General features: G+C 38.6%; 1 protein-coding gene across 4 annotated transcripts in view; it reads left to right on the plus strand.

The window, feature by feature from the left end:
• Positions 1 to 15,089, plus strand: part of LOC107676759 (long-chain-fatty-acid--CoA ligase ACSBG2-like) — a 22,820-nt gene extending 7,731 nt beyond the window's left edge. For 2 of the 4 annotated variants that reach the window (XM_016471447.1, XM_016471442.1), the window contains exons 2-15: positions 2,166 to 2,301; positions 3,230 to 3,312; positions 4,814 to 5,082; positions 6,669 to 6,757; positions 7,553 to 7,673; positions 8,091 to 8,171; positions 8,291 to 8,440; positions 8,562 to 8,738; positions 9,462 to 9,679; positions 10,358 to 10,600; positions 10,687 to 10,904; positions 11,050 to 11,189; positions 13,109 to 13,355; positions 13,476 to 15,089. In XM_016471447.1, coding sequence (XP_016326933.1) covers positions 2,189 to 2,301; positions 3,230 to 3,312; positions 4,814 to 5,082; positions 6,669 to 6,757; positions 7,553 to 7,673; positions 8,091 to 8,171; positions 8,291 to 8,440; positions 8,562 to 8,738; positions 9,462 to 9,679; positions 10,358 to 10,600; positions 10,687 to 10,904; positions 11,050 to 11,189; positions 13,109 to 13,355; positions 13,476 to 13,594 — 2,268 coding nt within the window. In that variant the 5' untranslated portion in view covers positions 2,166 to 2,188 and the 3' untranslated portion in view covers positions 13,595 to 15,089. The remainder of the gene's footprint in view (positions 1 to 2,165; positions 2,302 to 3,229; positions 3,313 to 4,813; positions 5,083 to 6,668; positions 6,758 to 7,552; positions 7,674 to 8,090; positions 8,172 to 8,290; positions 8,441 to 8,561; positions 8,739 to 9,461; positions 9,680 to 10,357; positions 10,601 to 10,686; positions 10,905 to 11,049; positions 11,190 to 13,108; positions 13,356 to 13,475) is intronic. The other 2 variants (XM_016471454.1, XM_016471458.1) reach the window with 2 other exon arrangements.
• The last annotated feature ends 170 nt before the right edge of the window (positions 15,090 to 15,259 follow it).

Below are 15,259 nucleotides of genomic sequence, written 5' to 3' on the forward strand. Positions count from 1 at the left end.
TATGTATATGTATATGTATATGTATATATATATATATATATGTGTGTGTACAGACATTTTGAGATATGATAGACATTAATTCAAGGATGAAATTTCAACCAGTTGAACATAAGCTGATATATTAGTCATTAGGAAAGAAATATTGTTTTTGCTGTCAAGGCCATGTAGCACTATGAATGCAGTATATCACTGTAGAGTGAACATGGCCATGACCGCATATTCACAGCTTTGGACTGATCACATGACAGCAGATGGCTGATTAAGATAAGATACACAAATTAAGAGAGACTAAACTGGAATGTGCTTTAAAATGAAGATGTGTATTTCTAGATAATGAAATGACTGGTAGTATTCAAGCATTTTGGAAATTCATGTTTAACGTAAAGGTTGCTTGAGTTCTAAAAATCCAGATAAATGTCAAAACTAGCTTACAGTGTAGTGTGGGAATCTTATGAATGTTCTAAAATGCTGATCAGTTCCATCCTCACCCACCATCTACAAGACACACAAGGGAACATCAGTCAAACCAGCAATGAGATGCAGTGTCACATGGGTTCATAAATCTCAAATGAACCCTTTCGAATTTTACCACTATGCCTTGAGTTTCCAGACAAATGAGTCTATGAGGATGTTATCAGGCGAGCTGACGTCAGCCAAGACAAGGATTTGCATCTGCTATTGTTGAGTGCATGCTGAGAGTCAGTTGGGGCTGGAAGAGTTTAGAGAGTGTCTAAGGATCTCTTGCCATGGCACCTGCTGAGGGCAGATGAGGACGGCTCTGCTGGGAGGGAAGTTGCCAAGGTGAATTGATTGAAAACGAGGGAAAGGAAGAGGCTAAATCATTCTACTAACTGACAGAGTAAAAGACAAATGTGTATTTTTCACTAACAAAGTCTTTTTTGGACATGTAAATACAGTGGTGTTTTTTTTTGTTTTTTTTTGGAACATGGAGTTAAAGATGAAAAGGGGTTTTCAAGCATCAAAACAATAAACATTAGACACCCACTAAGATGTTATTCGGTGTAAAAATACTTTATATACCAAACAATCTTGTCAGTACTACCACAGTACTTGTTGCTCATAACTATAAAAAGTCACCATATTCATTATCTCATCCATAAAAGCACCTAAAACCAAAACAAAAACTTTGTGCAAGAGGTCATGAAGCACGAGGCTGATGAATAGCACCAGGTTTGTTTTTCATGCTCTGGGTTTATTTCAGACTCTCTTTCACTTTGTTCGGTACATCTGAAAGCCTGTTTTTCTTTGCGCTGGCCATTTCTGATTGTTCTCATCATGTGAGCCCTGCTGCCAGAGCTCATTACAAAAGGGCGGTAGCGTCACTGGCATGTGTTTTCATGGCAGCGGTGTGTAAAAACAACATGCTGTTTTAAAGGTGCCGAGGTCAGGCTTTGGAATGGAGAGGGCAGAAGATAATATAAGGGTGGGCAGCAATATTTTTCTAGATGTAGTGATGCGTTTCCTTTTTTCAGAAATGATACCCTTACTGTTCAGTCCACCCTGAGAGATAAGGAGCCAGGGGCCATGTTTGGAAATTTTGTGGAATAATATGGTCATCTGCCTGAGCAATTGACCTTTTTATGATTTTCAATAAGACTATTTATTGAGGGTTGTTATAAAAGGTTGTATAAAATGAAGTGAAGGGAGACTAATCTGATTTTGTACAAATTGTTCCCAAATTTTGATATAATAGTGAATGATCTTCTTTGATTGAAGGGAAAAAAAACTGTATGTTGATTTCATATGGGGAAACCCTACTGAGGAAAAGGGAAGGCCCTGTCTGTTTAGATCATTTTCATGCTTTTTTGGCCATGTGACAGTCACACACTCGCTTCATGTGCTTACTTTTAGATTTAGGCTTTGACTCAACATCCTATTCACTGTTGAATTGTATAGTCCAAAATTAGCTGTTGACCATGCTTACTTGAGCATGAATTTTCTATAAATATTTAAAATATTTAAAATCAACTCGGAGTAAATATAATGTAAAAAGCATTAATTTAGTTCCAGTCATTTATATTTTTATGTTTTTATTTTATATATGTCTCATTTGCAGTCATTAAATTGAATATATCTGCTAAAGGCCACACTTTTCTCTAGATATTGACATTACGCACTGAAAACACTATGTCTATTCTCATTAGTGACTGCGTGTGAACCTACGGCCATGTCCACAGCTGAAGTGATGGACCATCCAGGAGACGCGAGCCTCCTCCAGTCCTGTGGAACAGCAGACAGTCTCGCCTCCCTGGAAGATGCCACCGCCGAGTCTACGGCAAAGTCAGTTCCATTTCATTTCTTGTTTTGTTTGCAAATACACTTGCATGCATGCATGCACACTAGGTCAGGTCTGCAACTAAATTCCCATAGTTATTTATACTTACAAGCTTGATTAGCCACATTAGTTTTGTGTTTGTAAACATAAAAAAGAAGGCATGTGGGATTGTTGTCATTGTATTAAAAACTGGTTGTGTTACCACTAGATGTTTGACTCTGCCAATGCAGGTTCATAAAATAAAGATACTTTTAACATAACGATAACATCAATACATTATTACATCATCACTTTTTATGTCCTTTACAGTTTTTTTAAATATAATTTTTCCTGTGATGGCAAAGCTGAATTTTAAGCAGCCATGACTCCAGTGTCACATTCTAAAATGCTGATTTGGTGCTCAAGAAACTTAATTATTATCAGTGTTGGAAGCAGTTGTGCTGCTTAATATGTTTGTGGAAACTGTAATAATGTTTTTATATTACAGTATTTATTTGAAAGATTTTTGTAACATTAAAAATGTCTTTACTGTCACTTTTAATCAAATTAATGCATTCTTGCTGAATAAAAGTATTCATTTCTTTCCCAAAACAAAAATCACTAACCCCAAACTTTTGAACATTAGTATATGTCAGACTGTATTATATACAGTACATCTTAAGACTTTATTTTAAAAGCACTGATAACATTGACATTCACATAGACAAACAACTGTGTCATGTGACTTCACTGCAAGGCAAATCAACCCTTATATGAATAAAAGACCACAAGTTTTGCACTATGGTGAAAGACATTAGCACTCATTTGATCTGAAGCTCACAGAATAATGTAAGGTGATACTCATGGCTGTCTGAGAGAGAGATGAAACTATTTAAACTCCAGAATGCTGCTTGTCTGGAAAAGTCATTATTCGATTTCCTGATTTCCTCACAGTGAGTCATCGGAGGAGGAATCAGCATGTGCCAGAACAGAGCAATCAAATACCAAAGCCCAACAGAGCATGCACACAGAATCAGGTGAGATCACACACTCTTGCTGATTTACAAACACTCGCAAATCACTTTAAACTCCCAAACACTTGGGTGAAAAGTCTAGAACACGTTCTCACTGTCTTACAAACAAACATACTCGCTTACTCTCGATCATACACACACATATGACCATAGCCGCCATTTTGAACACATGCCATATACATCTTTTTGAGGCCCCAAAACCACCATGTGTGCATTCAGTTCTGCACTACACAGATAAAGAGTGATGGAAAGCTGGCCAGAGCACTAACCCACAACTCACAATGAAAACTCTTATGTAACGTCAACTTTTCGAGAACTTGAGATCAGTAGGGCCTTTGAGTGCTCAGTAGAGGAAGTGTCTGAAAAGGAAGCTGCTGTCCCTATGCAAACTAACTTCCCTTTCCTTTAGACACGCAGCAGGATGACAGCGTTTTTATAGGAATTTTACAATCACATATGAGTTAAACAGTTGCAGAGCAATTTAAAAACAACCCATGTGTGAACTTCCAGAAGTTCCATCGCTCTGCTGTTGTCTGTCGTGTTTACATAAGATAACAGCTTTGATTGAGGTCATCAAGTCACATGACCTTGGATTACAGGTCAAGCTGCTGTGATGGCTTTGTTTTTCATTTCAAACGGTTTTGCAGAAGTCTGCATATAGTTATAGGTTTATCAGACTGACGCTGCACAGGACGTTGTACAGTTCTTAGGGTGGCTTTCTTCCCCTTTCATGCACAGCTGCAAAATCAGTCAAGATACATTCCTGTTAATATTATTTTCTTCAACTATTTTAGTTTTTTAATGTGAAGTTTGTAATTTCTGCTCCATTAGCAGCCAAAGCAATAATTGTTTCCAAGCAAGTATTTCTGCCATAAACCCTTACAACTGGTGAAATAAACAGATTACATTTTTGTTTTCTAGTGAAAAAATGACACACTTCACCTTTAAATTTGAACTGTTCGCAAAACAGTTGTGCTGTTCCCAATAAAATAAGGTGTCACTTTCTGAAAGAGTTTGCATACTGATGTGCTCTGCTTTTGAAGCCTCATCAGAAACTCTGTGCTAGTGTGTGTATACTAGATTCTAGTGATGAATGTGGTGAAAGTGTGTGCAAGTAAATGTCCTGATAGTGTGTCACTAAAACATTTGATTTAAAACAGACGCTGCAGCAGAAATTCTTTATCGTCTGTGCAAACGAAAAGACCACACAGACACTTCAGACTTTAGAAACTGTGCACAGAAACACACAACATAGATACTAGAACAGATTTCACTAACAATAAAGTTTTACTGTGTTGCTCTTTGAATATAATAGTTTGTGTTAATTATTCAGCATTTTGTTGTATCTCAAAGTACTACCTGATACCATAACTGTACCATGTTACTCATACAGCACTGTTTTATAGGGGTTGTCTGGTTACAATTGTGGGATTACATGATAGTCAGACAACACTGTGTAAAATAAATAGTTATTAATGGCAATAAATGGCTGTTCCCTTTGTAGGTGCCACCCCTCGTCCCGACTCGCTCTCCCTGCCCGCTAAGGGCACAGAGCTCTGGAATACACACAGGGATGGAGAGGTGAAGCTCAGGATGGGTGAGTCCGGCCCTGAGGCTGAACCCTCCTTGACTGTGAACCAGATGTTCACTTCTACGGTGCAGCGCTTTGGCAACTACAATGCGCTGGGCTGGAAAGATGGAGAGCAGTGGAAAACCATGACATATAACGAGTACTACAAGTCTTGCCGCACTGCTGCCAAGAGCTTCCTCAAAGTGAGGACTGTTAAATCAGGTTTTTTATACTACATACTATTTTAACAAAATCTCATAGCCAGTTAGACTGACATGTAAACCAGCAAAAATCACATCAGTGTTCACTGATCACTCAGAACCAATTGTGACAGACTGGCAACTAGCCTAAAACTTTTTCACACTGATCCTGGCCCATTGGGCCATATTGTTCAGCCCTAATTGTAATACAGTTTGGCAAACATACTAAAGGTGAGAAGCATTAACAGGCTGAGTTTTGAGTCTAGCACCTAGGTAGCATAACAGATTTGACCCATGGCTTTCTATTGTTTAGCAGTTGAGTAACTCTAGTAATTTTCATTATCTTCTTGCTGTCACTGTTGAGATTATGGCTGTTTAGCATTACAGGCTTATCTAAAATGACTCGGTAATGTCCCTGATACAAGGAACGTTTTTATGTCAGAGGTACCTGATAACACGCACTTAAAACCTAATAAACACACATAAACTGATGTAACTGTTATTGAGATCACAGACAGACCTCATGCAATCACTGTTGTGTCCTTGAATAAAGCATTTGACCTCAGGTTACCTCAGGGAGAAAGTGCCAGCAATAAGTGCACTGTGTGATAAGGCATCTGGAATGAGTCCTGGTCCTATTTCACCACAATTTCCAAAGACAGAAATAAGAAATATTTTGAATAAAGAAAAAGAATCCCTTTTTTGCCATTTTAATTCCTTTCCATTATGTTAATGAAAATTGTTTATGTTCACATTCAATGTTTTTGAATTGTGCACAACCCAGTCAGAGCCAGATTTTAGTCCCTCAGTTGTGCAGCTTGAGGATATTTGGCCACAGTACCTGAGAATAGTTTCTCTCTCCAGCGGGAGGCTTTTGTTTATCGTCTTCAGTTTTTCCATTTCCTAGTCTAGGGATGAAGTTCAACTCCCAACTGGTCACGTTCTCCCTGTGGGGAACAGGACGTCATGCCTGGTGGCCAATGTGGGCAGATTTCCATGGTTTTGTTTATGGAGAAATTAAAAAGGAGTGTAACTTGTCCAACTCAAACCCTGTGGGAGTGGTTCAGATTGAGTTGTGTATACCCTAGGCAACATAAACACAAAAGAAAGACATCACGAAAGAGGTGTTAGATGACACGACATGCGTTCGGTATTTTGGCTGATGTGACTTAAATTTTTAAATATGATGCAGCTTGGCACGTTCGTCCATATATAAAAAAAAAAAAAGTCTGATTCACAAAAGAATAATTATTTTAAACTGAAACTTTTTACTAAACTGCTTCAAATTGTTTATCTCCAAGTCTTCTTGCAAAACTTTAAGAATTGGATGATATTTTGGAGTTAATGAACTAGTGAACATCTTAAACAGAGATAAATGGCAGTATTTAACTAAACATTTATTTAACTGCAAAAAAGAACATGTAAATAAATTGCCATGTGGGACTTCTGGGAATGCTTATGAGTGATGACTTAAACAACTTCATCTTTTACATGCAAACAATATATTATGCTTCGAATCGGGCCTGCAATTTGAAATTTTGGTTTGAAATGTTAATGTACACATGCTAACGGTGTGTATATGTTCACAGCTTGGTCTGGAGCGGTACCACGGCGTCGGTATCCTCGGGTTTAACTCGGTCGAGTGGTTTATTGCTGACATCGGGGCTATTTTAGCTGGGTAAGTGTTTATTGTTAGGATGTTTTACACTCTGTCCTTTTATGAGTCTTCAAATCAACCATAAACATACATGCATTCTGCTGTCATAACTCATGATCAGAACACAGCCTGTGTTTGTCCCAAACCAGGCCCGGTTCTACGGGGGTGCTAGAGGGTGCTAAGCACCCTCAAACGAAATCAAAAGCACCCTCAGTTAAAGCTGTATTAATGGCATTTTTTTGAATACTTGGCAAACTATCCAGTGCGTGATGGTTTGCGCTCTGGAGATCGATTCTTATGTCAGTGTGTTTTTGCAGCGTTGAGCAATGTTAAATCAGAGGCATTTAAGTTAGAATTCACTCATCGCTGAAATCACCAGAGTTGTTCTGGTATGTGTTCAGCACGAATCATCTCATTATAACAAAGTGTTGATGCGTTGTGCAGCGTAGAGAACTTTATTGATAATAACATATCTTTGTGAGATCACGATTTAAGAAGCACCCTCAGTGATTTGATTCTGGAGCCGGGCCTGTCCCAAACAAAGCTTTAATCTTTTTCATCAAATGGTGGCTCTGTGGTGCCATAAACTGTCCAGCTGCCTTTATCACTTTAGTAAAGACAGATGGTTAAAGCACAACCTGCACTTGTTAAACAGCATCACGTAGTCTGGGTTGGTAAACATATAGGTGGAGTCAGAATGGTGGGAATGTTGTAAATGTTTGAAGTCGTTACCTGTTGTAGAACTGCTCGCCGTTTTGGTTACAGTTTTAACAGGCTTAAGGATGTTTATTGAGGGATTCTGTATGCCATTGGCAGGGGGTTTGCTGTGGGCATCTACACCACCAACTCACCCGAGGCGTGCCAGTATGTGGCGGAGAACTGCCAGGCCAACATCCTTGTGGTGGAAAACCACAAACAGCTTCAGAAGATCTTGCAGGTAATGAGAGTGAAGGACCTATCTAGAACCTTTTCTAAATACACTCAAATCAGAACTTTTATCTACACTACTATTCAGAGGTTTGGAGTCAGTGGGGATTTTACACTGTGACATTATTTTTAAGGCAATTAAACACATGTATGCCCTAAATCTCATAATTCATAAATGTTAATTGCCCTGCCTTTTGTCAATATGATTGTATGAAGTATATAGATAAAGAAAAACAAATTAAAATAAAAACTCATTAAGCTAGTAATTTCTGGTGCCAGTTCTCAGATCCTGAGAATGATCTTCAGGGTCTCTAGTTTAATCAGACGTTCAGTACCTGCTGATTAAACGCATCAAAAATTAGGTCTCCATCTGCTGTAGGCTTTTTCCTGATGATCTCTTATTCTGTGTCTGTGCGCTTCATTTCAGGTCCAGGACAAATTACCGCACCTAAAAGCCATTATCCAATACAAAGATGAGCTGAAAGAGAAAAAGCCCAATCTCTACACGGTACATTTGATTAGTAAAATATTTAAATTCAGCCCTCAGACCTTAATCTTTCTGTTTCAATCCCCCTCCATTACTAATTGAAATCTGACATTTGCTATGTAAATATCCGATGCACATAGTGGGCAGAGTTTATGGAGCTGGGCCGCGATGAGCCTGATGCTCAGCTGGATGATATCATCAGCTCCCAGAAACCCAATCAGTGCTGTACACTGATCTACACATCCGGAACCACGGGCCAGCCGAAGGGAGTCATGCTTAGTCACGACAATGTGAGTTGAATGCAAAACATAGCCCATATTTAACCCACAACATCCATAATAACTCAAAAACAAGGGTTTACATGAGTCACCAGTCATTCTCAGCACTAAAATGTTCTCTCTCCTCCTGTAGCTCACATGGACAGCATTTGCAACTGGCCGAGATGTGAGCCTGATAGATGCAGATAAGCTACAGGAAGTGGTCGTGAGTTACCTGCCACTCAGCCATATTGCTGCACAGATGATTGACGTCTGGCTTCCCATGAAAGCAGGAGGAGTCACATACTTTGCACAGCCCGATGCACTAAAGGTACACTTATATAATGCTTAGCTCAGCTGTTCCATCACAGGAATAAATAACATGTTTAAATATATTAAAATAGAAAGCATTTATTTTTAGTATTTCGCAATATTAGTATTTTTACTGTGCTTGTGATCAAATAAATGCAGCCTTGGTGAGCATAAAAGACTTCTTTCAAAAACATGAAAAAGTCTAGTGTACATATTAGTGAAGGCACTTCCTGTTTTCCTCCCCAATCTCTGTTTTGTGTACGTAAATGAAGGTCCTTCTAAAGACTAAATCTTGTTAGTTTAAACCAACTGTAGAATCCTTTTAAAGAGATTTTTCTCTGTCTTTTGATGAAACGTAAGCCTTAGTCATGCAGCTCACTCGCACAGAAAGGCTTTTGTGAAGCGTTTCATTTTCAGAAAACAAGCCAAACCTGTATGCAGATCTGCTGATACTATATTAAAACGGGTGTATGATGTGTGTCCTGTGATCTGAAGAAGCTGAGCATGTGATATCTACTGGCTCAATCTGTGGGTTTCAATGTAGCGCTACAGTGCTGTTTTATAATAGTCATTGATTTAGGATCACAGGGACAGAAACTGATATGACATACCTGCTTGTGTCACCTGATACAACCCTGGGTGTGTCAGCTGATGTTGGCATATACACGTGAACATGAACTCTTTGGCAAACCATGCTGAGACTGCTTACATGCGTATTAATAGAAGTCACTGTATGTTCCAGGGTTCTTTGGCTAACACTCTACGAGAGATACGCCCTACCGCGTTCATGGGTGTCCCCCGGGTGTGGGAGAAGATGCAGGAAAAGATGAAGTCGATTGGAGCCAAATCGTCCACCGTGCGCCGGAAGGTGGCGTCCTGGGCCAAAGACGTGGGCCTGCAGACCAACCTCAACAAAATGGACCTGTATGTACACACACACACACACAGACACAAAACAAGGTAGAAACATTTAGACACAAACATGACTGTCAGTCATGAACATATGACACCCATTTTTAACTGTCTGCAATTTATTTCACTTATATAGTTAGATCCAAAAAGTCTGAGACCACACTGAAAATCTGGGATTCAAAATCTGGTTTAAACCAGTTTTTAGAAACTTGAAACATTTAAAATTAAGAAGTAAAAAAAATTATTAACATTTTTTTTTTATTTATATTAAAAATATTTGTGAAGTTAGATTTCTTTCCTCCCAAACTGTTATGTTGATAATATTATTTACATTTAAAAAAAATGTAATAAATTAGAAAAATGCAAAATAAAGTGGTCTAGGCAAGTCGACTTAAGTGGAAAAAATACAATGTTACAAAAAAGTAAAATACGGCTTCTTAATTTATCTATTTTGAACCTCGTTTTAGAAATTTGAAACAACAGAATATTTGTGATGTCAGAGTTCATTCCTAAATAATAAAATACTAATAAATTAAAGACTTTTTAAACTTTTCAAGCAAACTTTTATTCTGCTAATATTGATTTAAATCGAAAATTATATTAAATTAGAAAAAAAACATTAGTTATGAATATTGATACATCACTTAGTGAAATTTTATAACATGAAATAATGTTAGTATAAACTGTAGGCTGTTTTAATAAAGAGAGATGGTCTTGTGTCCTCAGTAATGGCAGCCTGTCCAGAAAGCCATTAAACTATCGACTGGCGAAGCGTCTGGTGTTCCGGAAGGTTCGGAAGGCGCTGGGGCTGGATCGCTGTACGAGGTGCTACACGGGAGCAGCTCCCATAACCAAAGACACGCTGGAGTTTTTCCTCAGTCTGGACATTCCTCTGTTTGAGCTCTATGGCATGAGTGAGAGCTCTGGACCGCAAACCATCTCACTGCCCGATGCCTTCAGACTCACCAGGTACTGAAACCTTCATTTGTTTAAAGCTAGTTTAGTCACTTCAGCTTGAACTTCTAGTTTATTTCTCACTTGCATCTCTTTCTCAGCTGTGGAAAGGTAATTTCAGGCTGCAAGACGAAGATCTTCAACCCGGATGCCGATGGCAATGGAGAGATTTGTTTCTGGGGCCGTCATGTGTTCATGGGCTACTTGAATATGCCCGATAAAACCGAAGAGGCTCTGGATGCAGATGGCTGGCTGCACTCGGGTGACCTCGGAAAACACGACCAGGATGACTTCCTGTTTATCACCGGACGCATTAAAGGTAATGACCATCAATCAAAAACAGATTTGTACTTCCTCTTATTCACTGGAACTGAAACCACTGAGCAGTTTATAATTTCACTTTAACACAGATTTCAATGTGATTTAGTCTGGTGCATGTAATGAAGTTTATGTTTGTATCCCAGAACTGATCATCACAGCCGGAGGTGAAAATATTCCCCCAGTGCCCATTGAGGATGCTGTTAAAGAGGCCGTTCCGCTCATCAGCAATGCCATGCTTATCGGAGACAAGAGAAAGTTCCTCTCCATGCTGCTCACCATTAAGGTATCAGTACAGGGCAGACGACCCCAATATAAACCTCTGTGTTAAGGTTGTCCACTATTAACCTAACCAGGTACAATGCGATAGAGCAACAAGTGATCTTATTCACACATCTGAGCTTCTTTCTTAACCAACCATGACTGACGAGTGTCATGTTTGATTTATATTTCTGTGGCCTAGTGCTAAGTGACTCTTTTTCACCAAAATCTCATCAGCTGTGATTTTTCCTCCGATAACTGAGACAAACCTCTTGTTGCATTGTGCCTGCTTAGGAAACATTGTTAAACATAGTTCATGACTAAAAAAATTATTGATTAATTTTTAATGGCCTTCTTGTGTAATCCTGGCCGATGTCATGCTCTCCTGAACGTGAATGCTGTAAATCTAATCAGAACATCTCATCCGAGGGCTCTTACACAAAGGGAGTTGGGTTATGTAAGTTTACTGAGAGATAACACTCATTTTAAAGATGCATGAGTACATTTTTACTACACTCTAATGAGATCATATCAGTATGATCAAGTGATAAATGTTTTAAGTGTTATCAAACAGCGTTCATAAACTTAAAGCCGCTGCCAACTAGTGGACAAAGTGTAACTACATGTTCTGCGGTTTTTCTCGGCATCACTGCGCCCCCTGGTGGCAACCAACAATACTAAAAAAATCCGTTTATAAATTGAAAAACGTAACTAATTAGAGGCGTTTGCTAAGGCAAGTGAGCACTAGTATTATAATATATACTTAATAAATACTGTTGCTCATATAATATTTCCTTAGGTGTGTAACTTGTCCCGTACCATTGTATTCTGATATGAATAATGACTCAAAAATGGTGTAGTTTGTTGAGTACATGTGATATTACTTCTCTAAGACACTGGATTTACAGTTTTTACGCAGTGGACAATAAAAAAATGGTAAAATGAGGGAACCGCATCATTTCTAGAGACCAAATTAAGAGAAACCCTAGCAACTGCATAGCACGTATTCGGAACACCTGATTAAAAGCCGTCGGAACACGTTAAAGGCTCAATATGTACGATTTTTTTTATTAAAATATCCTAAAACCACTAGAACAGTGTTATATATTTTGCTGACTTGTGTACTTACATTATCCCAAATGTTTCGAAGAATGTTTGAATCCAGAGAAATAAGCAATTTTAACTAGTGACACGGAGCATGTCAATAGTGTCATTGTGTCGCCTGCCAATGACGTCATAACCCCGCGATTTCCGGTTTTGTTTTGTAGAAAACATGGAAACACCAAAGACGCTTTAATATGTTGTGCGTTTTATTAGACTGGTGAGGGCCGCACAGAGTAGCATAATAACAGAACTTTCAAATGTATCTAGTATGATAAAACAGCGCTGCTTTTTTCCCCCCACATACGCACAACCAAGGAGCAGAAGCGGTCGACTGTGGCATAATAAAAGCTCCGCTGCTTTCGAGTCGTGTGTCACGCTCGTTCAGCAGTCTCGTTTCGCTTCAACGGCTTTCAGCCTCACCCTGCTTCATTCTACTACGTTAATAAATCATTAGCTCATCCATGAACATGATTTCTGCCCGAGTCCCGTCGGATTGCATCGGCTGTGGGGATGAAGACGACAACTCCCATGATTCCACACTCAGTCACTGCCAAACTACGCCTTTGCCTCTGTTTATTTTGAATACGCGCCCTCCAGCAGCGAAAATTACATATTGTGCCTTTAATAACCACATATTTGTGCACTGGCAACCACAACAACACCTTAGCATCATGACGGAGTGCTTTGCACACGCGAGCACAATTTAGACTTAAACTGCGATTTAACGTTACTTACATATTGACGGGGAAATGTTTTAATAAAAGACGTATTTATATTTAATCCAATATACATAACTTACCGTTAGAAAATGCTGATGGCTCGTCTGTTTTTTGCTCTCAGTGTCAGGTAAACAACGAAACGGGCGCTCCCGAAGACGAACTGAGTCCTGAGGCGGTGGAGTCGTGTCGTAAGCTCGGCAGCAACTCCACGCGAGTCAGCGAGATCGCCGGTGGCCGTGACCGAGTCGTATACGCAGCTATTCAAGAAGGCATCAACCGCGTCAACGAGAAAGCCACCTCTAATGCCCAGCGCATCCAGAAATGGACCGTTTTGGAGAAGGATTTCTCTATCCCTGGCGGAGAGCTGGGTACGTTTCCTAGTAATTAACTTTTTTGTTTGTTATTTAAGGCTTTTGTGAGTAAGGCTTTTATGTTGATTAAAGTCTATAGAGGCTGTTTGTTTAGCTGTTTTAAACTCTCTCTCACAGGTCCCACGATGAAGCTCAAGAGGCCAGTGGTCATGAAGATGTACAAAGACCAGATCGAGAACTTTTACAAAGAAGTCTTGACCCCAACCACCCCAGACAACCCTCTGCCTCCTAAATAGGTGTCCAACAAAAGGCCTTGTCACCCACTTCAGAGATAGGAGACGAAGGGACTGACATGGTCTAAAAAACACACTTACATAGGAACACCACTCAGACCTTGTGTTTTGCTTGTCCATTTTTGAGTTAATATTTGTTCAGGGTTTTGTAATTGTTGTTCATTTCATACTGTTTACATTTTTCTGTTTTATAGCAAGAAGGAAAACATGTTTATAAAAAACAAAAAGCCATTTGTGAATTTGACTTTTTTTTATTTTTGTTGTGATTTACTATTTATTTTCTTGCCTAATTATAATGAAGTGTCTTTTAAGCCATGTTCTTGATTTATATGTAAGTGCAGGTGACTTGAATGTCTGATAGATAGCAGTTAATGTATGGTTAAATTTATCAACAAAGTTTGAGAAATCTTAATACCGAACAAGCAAGCTTACACATCAGGCATGACTGAATACTTTGAGAAAAGCATTTTGTGGTTGTGCTCTTTCATCAACGGCACTGCTGCCACCAAAAACACTGATTGTTTAAAGGAAACTAGGTGTTTAAGGAACAACCACGAGACGTTCTGTGAAGATCATTTAGCAAGAATCCCGTTCCATATAAGCCATAAATGTTTCTGTTTGTATGTTTTTTGTAACCAAATGTGTCATTTGAATGTTTGTTTCGCTTATGCAGTTGGTTAATTTTGTCATTTGAAATTCTTTGTAAAATGAATCTGTTATATAGTGTAAATACATATTGCATACATTTGTTTTTCTGATTTGATGCTTTGCTGCATCACTCTGACAATCCTCAAAGTAGCAAGAGGTTGGATGTCATGCAGTCTCGTGTCAGCATGAGTTTTATGAAAAATTATATAATCTGGATTGAGAGAACAGGTTAATATTTATTTTATGAAAAAAGGGATGTGAAGGAGCTGGTGTGAGGAGGTCAGAATTTGATTCGCCAAGCTGTGTTGCATTATTTTTTGCTTTGCATGTGCAATAAGGATATTTCGACCAAAAATGTAACTGATTTTATTTCAATTGTATACTGCATAGTAAAAATGATAACAATGCAATATAGAAAAAGCATATGGATTGAGCAAAGAGGTTAAATGATCGAACTTTGGAAAGTTTGTGAATTGGGAAGTGCTATTTAATCAGTCAAGTGCAAAAACAACTGCAAATCACTTAAATGCAAACCCAAAGATATGATTTTCCCTCTGTAAATAGATTAGTTTTATCTCACTAAAGAGCTTTCCTCAAATACTGGACCTGTTACTTAAGTGTGTATACTCTCTGACTGCATAGCATGACCACAGCAAGGCCTTTTGTAAATATAGGAAGACTTTTAGTTTAATTTGTGCATGAAATGAGACGTTGAAGAAGTTGTTTGCTCAATCAGAATTGGTGAGAATGAAGGTAGAGCTAGTAAGTGATTTCCTTTCTTCTATCTGGGATTTCTATTATGGTTTCAACTAAATTACTCTAAATTCTTTTTCAAAATCCACTTGCAGTTTTTTATTTATTTAAATGATTTGTTTCTTTTTAGACAAAAATACTGTGACGGCTTAATGTAAGTCTGATCTAGATTTGGACCAGTTTGTAGGGCAGTCCGTTTAGAAATGCACAAACATGAACATGATGTGAAGTCTCCGACTGAAAGGTTTGCCTGGTTTTACCTGACTC

Source organism: Sinocyclocheilus anshuiensis, unplaced genomic scaffold, assembly GCF_001515605.1.
Source record: "Sinocyclocheilus anshuiensis isolate Anshui unplaced genomic scaffold, SAMN03320099.WGS_v1.1 scaffold1403, whole genome shotgun sequence".
Classification (NCBI taxonomy): domain Eukaryota; kingdom Metazoa; phylum Chordata; class Actinopteri; order Cypriniformes; family Cyprinidae; genus Sinocyclocheilus; species Sinocyclocheilus anshuiensis.